Source organism: Bactrocera tryoni, chromosome 3 (genome assembly GCF_016617805.1).
Source record: "Bactrocera tryoni isolate S06 chromosome 3, CSIRO_BtryS06_freeze2, whole genome shotgun sequence".
Taxonomy (NCBI): domain Eukaryota; kingdom Metazoa; phylum Arthropoda; class Insecta; order Diptera; family Tephritidae; genus Bactrocera; species Bactrocera tryoni.
The window spans coordinates 77,604,157-77,613,594 of NC_052501.1; the positions used below are offsets into that span (position 1 = coordinate 77,604,157).

The 9,438-nt window shown below is 35.1% G+C and overlaps 1 protein-coding gene and 1 long non-coding RNA gene across 2 annotated transcripts in view; both read left to right on the top strand.

Annotated features, from left to right (window-relative positions):
• The window catches only part of LOC120772145 (sialin), a 38,774-nt gene extending 36,292 nt beyond the window's left edge, over positions 1 to 2,482 (top strand). The window contains exons 3-10 of the mRNA XM_040100578.1: positions 310 to 452; positions 510 to 746; positions 834 to 858; positions 934 to 1,214; positions 1,305 to 1,427; positions 1,500 to 1,656; positions 1,732 to 1,973; positions 2,044 to 2,482. Of these exons, the coding sequence (XP_039956512.1) occupies positions 310 to 452; positions 510 to 746; positions 834 to 858; positions 934 to 1,214; positions 1,305 to 1,427; positions 1,500 to 1,656; positions 1,732 to 1,973; positions 2,044 to 2,202 (1,367 nt within the window). The 3' untranslated portion in view covers positions 2,203 to 2,482. The remainder of the gene's footprint in view (positions 1 to 309; positions 453 to 509; positions 747 to 833; positions 859 to 933; positions 1,215 to 1,304; positions 1,428 to 1,499; positions 1,657 to 1,731; positions 1,974 to 2,043) is intronic.
• A 4,124-nt stretch (positions 2,483 to 6,606) lies between these two features.
• Positions 6,607 to 7,104, top strand: LOC120771382. The gene is made up of 2 exons (XR_005704964.1): positions 6,607 to 6,714; positions 6,785 to 7,104. It is a non-coding gene; the product is annotated as an uncharacterized LOC120771382 (long non-coding RNA).
• Positions 7,105 to 9,438: the final 2,334 nt, after the last annotated feature.

Consider the following 9,438-nt stretch of genomic DNA (forward strand, 5'->3'; position numbering starts at 1 on the left):
AATATTTTCACAATATTTTTGAACAGCTGTAACTTTTTTCAACTTCCCCGAATTTAATTTTTTTTTGGTTAAATGGACTTAAAAACTCAACTTTCCAACACTATATGGTATGACACAATTTGATTGGTAGCACTGGAGATATACGACTGCACCGACATCTATTTAAAATTACGAAAAGACTTTTTCGACTACGCAATATATGCAAAAAAACATAAAATAATATATATAACGTTCAACTAAAATACTCTTAAACTCTTTAGAAACAAAAGACTACTAAATCTACTACTCTTCCTTTTTTATCACTTTCAGTTAACATTCCAAAACGCTTCAACATAGCGGTAATGTTATTCGTGGCATGTCTTATGAGCTATATGGTGCGTGTCAATCTAAGTATTAATATCATAGCTATGGTCGAGCACACGGACCCCAATGCCACCGAACCGCTGCCAAATGTAAGTCTTCCGAGAATTCTCAATTTAAAAAAATTCTAACACAACTTCAATATTTAGTACGGTCCACGCTACAACTGGAGTCAAACGGATCAAGCCAATTTATTAGGCGCTTACTTCTATGGCTATATGATTACCTCACTGCCGGCGGGTATGTTGGCCGAGAATTTCGGTGGCAAGCCGGTAGCAGGCTGGAGTTGTTTGGGCGCAGCCGTGCTTACAGCACTAACACCCCTCGCCGCAGCATGGGATAAATGGGCTGTGTTCGTGATACGTTTTCTCATTGGTTTCTTTAGTGTAAGTTACAATATTATTTAAAGGTTGAAATCGTTTAATCGAAATCGTTTATATAATTATATATATATATTTTTTTTTTAATTTTAGGGCGTGATTTATCCGTGCTGTCACAGTAAGTAGTTGCGCAAATTGAGTTAATTTTGTATATAATAAAAAATAATCCTCTTCTTTGTTTACTTTTGCGCAGATTTGGTCTCCAAATGGTCGCCACCTGATGAGAAGGGTAAATTTGTCGCCTCTTTAATGGGCGGCACATTTGGCACAATGATAACTTGGCCCATTTGTGGCGTAATTATCGAGAGCATGGGCTGGGATTGGGCTTTCTATATGGTTGGTCTATTCGTATTGATCATGACATTGATTTGGTTCTACGTTGTTGCCGATAGTCCAGCACAACATCGCACCATTTCCGTGCAAGAGCGTGAATATATTGAAAAGAGTCTGGGCGATACCATCACAACGAAGAAGGTTGGTATTATTTATGGCTGACTTAGATTTAGTCACTACTTTTACTGTATTTATATAATATGTATGTATATTCAATTATTTATTTCACAGCGCTGGCCACCATACAAGAGCCTCGTCGTCTCTCTACCCTTCTGGTCGTTACTGCTCTTACATTATGGCAGCATGTGGGGTCTGTTCTTCCTAATTACCGCCACTCCTAAGTTCCTTAGTGAGGTGAGCTCTACAACTACTTCTATTATTGGCTTTGTAGTAAAATTTTAAATGTTTTGTTTGCTATTTTAAAAGGTGCTCGGCTTCAACTTGTCTTCAGCCGGCTTCCTCTCCAGCTTGCCACATTTGGCGCGTTTACTGTGCGCCTTCGGCTTTGGCGCCATCGCCGATCTCATTCGCCGCAAGAGTTGGCTGAGCGTGACAATGATGCGTAAAACTTTCTGTCTATCTTGTAAGTACTGATTTTTGTAAAAAAAATTGACTGTGTTCCAAAAAATTTATATATTTTTCCCGCATTTTCGTTTAGCGCACATTCTGCCTGGCATCATGCTCATCATACTGGCATATTTCATAAGAGATCCGTATGTTTGTGTCATCATTATGACAATCTCATTGGGTTTCAATGGCGCAGCGACCGCATCTAATTTGCAGAACTCACAAGATCTGGCACCCAACTATGCGGGCACACTGTACGGTATCATTAACTGTATTGGCACTACGCCTGGTATTTTCTCGCCCATGATTGTGGCTGCCTTTACTAAAGAAAGTGTAAGTGTTCGGCATTTAAAATGTATAAATTATGAGTTAGCTTCATTAATAAATTTCTTTGTCTCTTTAGAACACCATTGAACAATGGCACTACGTGTTCCTGATAGGCGCCGCGGTCTATATAATACCTGCGCTGATATTTTGGGTTTTCGGTTCGGGTGAAATACAAAAATGGAACGAAATCGATAAGAAATCGTCTAAGAATGACACCATCAACACGAAACTATAAAACTGTAAAAGTATTGCATATATGTAGTGTTAATTTGTCGGATATTCTGGTATTATTGTAAACTGTATTTATACTTATAGAATATGGGTTGTGAAAATCCATGGCGATTTGATATATACATATATAGTGCTTACATAAATTATTAAGCCCATTTGTAGGGCTGTACAAAAAAGCATGCGTATGTATAGTATAGTATGCTATAGTGATATATTCCTTTGTACCATTAAGCTGTGAATTTAATAAACATTGAACTTAAATATAAATCGTATATAACTTCAAAGATTTCAATTTTTATTTCTTGTTGGGTGTTTGGCAAAAATTCTTAATAATTTTTGTGTTTAAAACATGTTAAAGCTAGTATTGATTTGTCTCAGTCCACGATCGTTTTACCACAAACACTTCGGTTCCTTTCCAAAACAGCGCGATCTGCGTAATATGAACCAATATGAAGTTTCAAATGTAGAATTGGATGTGGATATCAATGGATTCTCACCAAAACATTAATACCCACAACTATTTCAGAAAATTTCCACAGTTAGGTATATAAAAACAACGAAAGATCTAGATTTCTATTCAAGCTTTTATGAAATATATCTTCTTGACTACAGTGCATGCTTTGGAGGATAAAAACAGGTTTCAAGATACAAGGAATCTATAAATATACCAGTAAAATCAAAAGATTTGGCGCCCTACGATTTTTTTCTGTTTTTGAAACTGAAAAAATCGCTTCGCAAAAAGCGTTATGACTTCATTGACCAAATACTACTGTAGGTAGAAATTAGTAAGACTTTTTAATTTAACTTTCACGAAATTTTTTTTCTAGGTGTATATGACATCTGTGCCAAATGTCACATCTAAATAATCTTTAGTGCTTGGTATACGCTTGTCTTTCTGAAGTAAATAAAGTGCATTCGGCGAATTTTACGATGGCTTAAATTATTCAACAAAGAAGTTCCATTAAATTTTGTGTGCGGAATCAAATTTATGATGCCGAAATGTTCAGAATGTTGAAAGAGGCATTCGGTGATAATTGTTTGTCTCGAGCAAGTGTTTATGATTGGTACAAACTATTCAAAGAGTGTCGAGAACGCGTTGACGACGAACCACGACCAGTACGGCCATCAATATCAACTGATGATCAACACGTTCATAAAACATAGGAATTGGTGATTTAGAATTGATGTTTAACAGTCAGAGATCTTACTTGCATCGTTGGAATATCGGAAGGATCAGTGAAAAGATTTTTGAAAGAAAATTTAGGCCTAAGAAAAGTGAAAGCACGATTGGTTCCAAAAGCATTCAATTTTTTCAAAAAGACAGCATCGCGTTGACGTCTGTGAAACAATGATTTTCGAATACCATAAAGTTAGGAAACGTAATATTACTGACGATGAGTCTTGAATCTATGGTTATGACCCGGAAAGAGATGATGAATCGTACGACTAATATGGCAAAGGTAAGCCGAAACCAAAAAAATCACGTCCAAACAGGTCAAAAATCAAGGCAGTTTTGCAGTTTTCTTCGATTAACGAGGTGTGTTGCACTACGAATTCACTCCGACTGGCCAAATTGTTGACAAGGAATACTATTTGAGACTGAGCTTCATCACAGTGATTCTAACCTTAAAGTTTTTAGTAAAATTGTTAGCAAGCGATCTTTCAAACAAAAAATCCACATTCTATAGAATTTAAGTCACCATCGCTAGCACATATGAAGGAAATTCTAAAAGAAAAAAAAAATAAAAATGGGTTTTAATATCAATAATAAACAAACAGCTTTGTTACGCTTCAATAAATCCATATTTGTGTGTAGCGTAAGTAACAATTCCAGTTTGTATTATAATATTATGGCTAAATGCGCAACAGTTGCTAATTAATTAGAAGGTGTAAATTTACTACTTTAGTACTTTTTCCGAGCATTGACTTGGTCCATAAAGTGTATAAAAACTGAACAAATCAAGTTCAAGTTCAAGTGAATCATCATTTGACACAAGCTTCGATTTTTACTACCCCTTTTGGACTTCTTCGTTCAGTCAACAATGTTTGAATCAGCTTTTTTCAATCACATGAATTTCAATTTACATAGAGGATTATTGTGGATCACTTGTGAAATTCAAAAACCGATTTTTTACATAAGTATATTTCGAATTTACATATAATTGAGAATATTCGCCGAAAATTTGAAGCTGATTTAGCAAAGAGTTTCGGAGATATGACCGGAAATCAAAAATTTAAACGCGTTTTTCTCGAAACGATTAGTTTTAAATTTTCACAAGATCTTCTTAGATATATTCATCAGATTATAATCGAAGAAATAAGATTTTTACAACAATTTCGACTTTTTAAATATTTTTTTAGGAAGCCACCATTGATGTTCTACAATCAAAATTATGACTAGCCCCTTTTGGATTTTGTTTTTCAATTTCAGATCATCCTGGAGGTTGTCTACGGGATCAAGGAAATCCAAAAATTTATAGTCCATCACATGAAGAGAATTAGTAGCGCTAAATCTTTTGAGCTACATTTTAAGGCTGAGCTTCTCTCCAGTGATTTTAATATTTTTATCTTAATATTTCATACACAAAATTCCTATTGACGCTCGATAGAAGAGACTGTAGGAACATGATCGGAATGCTAACTAGTCACTGTCTGGTGGCGACACAAGGCCGTAGAATGGAGCTGGTAGGTCGAGAAGACTGCAGAAAATGTCTAGAGCAAGACACCAGGGAAACAATAAAGCATCTCCTGTGCACTTGTGCCGCATTGGCAAGTCTACGCTACAAGCATCTCGAGTTCCCACGGTACAATACACTGAAGGAGGTATCGAGTGAGGCCGCAAAGTCTGTTAAAATTCGCGTCAAACGCAGGCATTCTAAAGTACGACTACTCCTCATGGACCTAGCGGCTGAACTTCATCTAGTATAACAAAAGAACAAACTGGTTTATGCGTTACTTATTGGCCTACCAGATTAACCTAACCTAACTTAGTAAATTACTAATGAGAGAAATGGGATATATGGGTTCCGTAGCATTGGGTGGAAGAATATCAAAATAAAAATCCACATTCAATAGAATTTTATTCACTAAAAAAAGCAAGCATATCAAGAACATTCCAAAAGTTAAAGGTTTTAATATTGTTTACAAACAAACAGCTTTGTTACGCTTCAGTCAATCGACACATGTGTAAATGATTAGCAATTCCTGTTTCTGGTATTGTGGGTTAATGCGCATTTCAAACAGTTGCTAATTAGTTAGAAGCTGTATATTCACTACTTTAGTACTTTTTTTTTAGGTGCATTGACTTGATTCATGAAGTTTGTAAAATCTGAGTTCAAAGGACCATTGCGACGCAATTTCCAGTGACCTCTCGGAAACAAAGATGCGAATAACTCCTTACAGTATCGTAAAGTAAAGTGAAAAAATGTGTGTTTTTGTTAAAGCCTTAACTTAGAACTTGGACGAAAAAAACAGAACAAAACTCAAGATTGGACTTTTGGCAGACATCTTTATAAAAGATTGAAATTACGCGATTTTTTTTCAAAAAGTTGTAATAGAAAAAAAGTCCTTCGTCCAAGTCGTTAGGAATTGTATCTCAAAGTTCTCAAGGCTGTATCACCGAAACTATTACTCGGTTCAACTTGAAAACTTAAGACTAGAGGTGTTGTAGAATTTAATAAAACAATAAAGAATCGATTTATTGCTCCCGTAAACCCATGTAACCCCTTAAGTGAATCACATTTTGACACAAATTTCAATTTTCACACTTTCCGTGTCTGATTTCTTCATTTAGTCTTCAAAGCTTGAAGCACACATATTTTTCCCTCGCAAGAATTTCAACTCACAGCCCAGTCTTTTATATGTACTTTCAACATCTTTAAAGACCTTTCCTCACAACATTACATTTAGCCTATGAAAAACTTTAATACTTTAAGCTCTCATGAAAACTATTACCCCAGGTTGCAGCAGTATCAAAATAATATGGAATCATAAAAAAGGCACATCGTACAATAATTAGTTCAATATAACCTTAAGAATCTGTAGCTATTAATACCATATAGATTTTTTTATGCGTGGTAAATCGGCTGTTATTTAAAGAAGTAAATTTTTTGCAACCGCCACTGTATATTGCATCTGCAATAATTTAATAAATTCATTTAGATATATATGTATTTACAAGTACAATGTATAATAATAAAAGTTCCGTACAAATTTATTTTTATTTTGTTACAATACACAAAATTAATACAACAAATTAAATTAAAATTAAATAAAACAAAATCTTCAACATTTATAAGTTCGCGTTACCAACTAGAATTTGTTTTCATGGTGTAAATCGGTTGGCAAGGCGTACTTAATCAACTGTCAGAGAACGTACGCTCTCAATTTCTACGTTCTCTGACGGCAAATGACAACCAGCTGATGCGAAATGTATTTGTTTGTAAACAAAAGCTTTTTCCATATTGAAAGTGCTTTCGAAGCAATTTCTGGTATTATTGCAGATGTAATGGAAGACGTGGGTTTCGTAGAAAATTATTTGTCGCTGAGACTACACATAATTAAATTAATATGTTCATATTTTTTAGATGTACCTAAGCTGTGTCTCAACTTATTGCTACTGATAGGCTCTTGCATTACTAAAGAGCGATGCAAGTAGTTTTTTATGAGTTATTTCCAGGCCAGTGACATGTTAAGAATGACAGTACTTGAAATAACAGGACATACAAGCTATCTATAATAGCAGGACGACTAAGAAACGTCAAAAGCAAGGCACAATGAAACAATGGAACATCTCTTGTACACTGGTATCGCATTGACAAAGCAACATTTTAATCATTTGGGGGCTCAAGTGTATAAGTTTCTAGAAGAGGTAGCGTTGCCGAGGCCACAGAATCTGCTGAAACTCGCTTCAAGCGCTGATATTCTTAAGGATGGCTACTTCTCATGGACTACGTTGCAGCACTCCAGCTGCTATAAGAAACACAACGGTCTTTACGTGACTTTTTAGCCTGCTAGACTAACCTAGCTATACTAACAGCATAACAGGCACGTTTTTTTACTTTTACTTGTTTACCAAAAACTAAATGTTAAGATCTACAAGTCCAACCTTAAAGCAGTATGGACGTATACAATGCAGTTATGGGATACAGCGGGTACATCCAACATTGAAATCCTCCAAAGATATCAATCGAAGACTTTAAGAAGCATTGCAGTGTTCCTTAGCACATAAACAACTTCGAAACCCACAAACACTTAAATATACCTTTTGTTAAAGAGGAAATCTGCAAAGCCTGTCGAAGATGCCTTGATAGACTTTCTAATCATGAAAACTTTCTGGCGATAAGTCTACTGAACAACAGTATGCATGTTAGACGCTTAAAAAGAACTCACATATTGGACCTTCCTGATAGATTTTAAGTAGTTTAAAAATATTTTTTAGCAAATTATGTTAAAGGAGAATATATTGATTAGTCTCAATGGAACCCAATCATTCCTGTCATGATGGTTACTATTTATAAAATTTGCTGATTGTCTTCAGATAGAATTCAATTAAAATATACAGCAAATCAAAAAAAAATAAGAATATTTATATACTTCTACAAAATACACATAAAAAATGCGTCATCGCTTCGCTCTATGGGCTCTTGAAAAGCTCCAAGAAGATCCGACGTTTTCGATCCAAATTTTGTTCAGCGATGAGGCACATTTCTGGCTCAATGGTTATGTAAACAAGGATTTGAGACGAAAAGTAACCTGTAGAGATTCAAGAGCTGCCTTTTCATCCAGAAAAAAAAAAAGGTTTGGTGTAGTTTGTGAGCCGTTTTAATCATCGAGCCATATTTCTTCAAAAATGATGCTGGTGAAAAGGTAGCCGTCAATGGCGACCGTTATCGCGCCATGAAACAGACTATTTGATGTCTGAAATTGAAGCTCGTGATCTCGGCGACATTTGATTTCAACAAGACGGCGCCACATCACATCAATTGATGTATTTATTGAGAGAAAACTTCGGTGTACAGATAATTTCACGTTTTGGGCCGGTCGTTTGGCCACCAAGATGGTGTGTTATCACACCGTTAGATTTTTTTCTGTGTGGCTATGTAAAGCCTAAAGTCTATGCGGAAAATCGTGCTTCGATTAAGGCGTTGGAACAGAACATCACACGTGTCTTGGGGTAAAAATATAACATAATAAATAAATAATTAGTTCCACAAATATACTTTCCTTGATATTAAACAACTAGCTATATATAGGTATTGACGTGTTTACATACATACGTACAAAAATGATTCAGATTATACTAAACTTCGGTTATTGCTAACGCAAACCGAATGACGTAGTTTTGTGGTTATTAACTGATCGGTAATTTGAAACATTTTGAGTGATTGATAGCATGGTATTGACCATGTTAATTAAAATCAACGGTTTTGTGGCATTATTTTTTTTCAAAATTATGAAACAATAATAATATAACTTAAATTCAGTGATTTTTTTTGATTTTCTAGGAATTATAAAACATACATTTGTTTATACATACACATGTACACATGTATGTGCAAATATCATTTTTTTTATTCGGCGTAGCCAAAAGTATAGCTTTGAAAAATTGTATTTGCTTAATCCGACGCGAATATTTGCCATATTTTTCAATTCTTACGCTATTGTTTTCATTTTAGACACATTGGAACCAGAACACATAACATATTGTTTGTTTATATATACGACTATATATATTTACACATACTATATGTATGAACATCAAAGCAGTACAATGTTAAGTATCGCAAACGTCATGACTTGTGTCAATCGTGCATGTCTAAGGCTTAGTGTCAATAAACAAACATATGATCAACACACACGGCGTATGAGTAACATTTGTTCGTTGAACAACAAAAGACCTTTTTAAAATGTAAACAAACTGTGGCATATTGTTTTTGTAACGACTACCGTAAGCAAGCACTATACACACATAGTGCACACCCCCACGCCGCATGCAAAACATATTGACACTAAATTTGCTTATACTATGAATGAATCGATGACCACACAAACCACAAATTGTTGTCGTTGATTGTCTCCAATATTGTCTAAGCAACGCTGCTGTTGCTGCTCGAGCACTTGATTTTCGTCACGGCAACGTGTATACATATGCAAAAGTATACATGCATACATAATTGCCTACATACATACATATGTACCTGTATCTGTTGGTTGCTGTATGTGCGTTTGTGCATTTAAT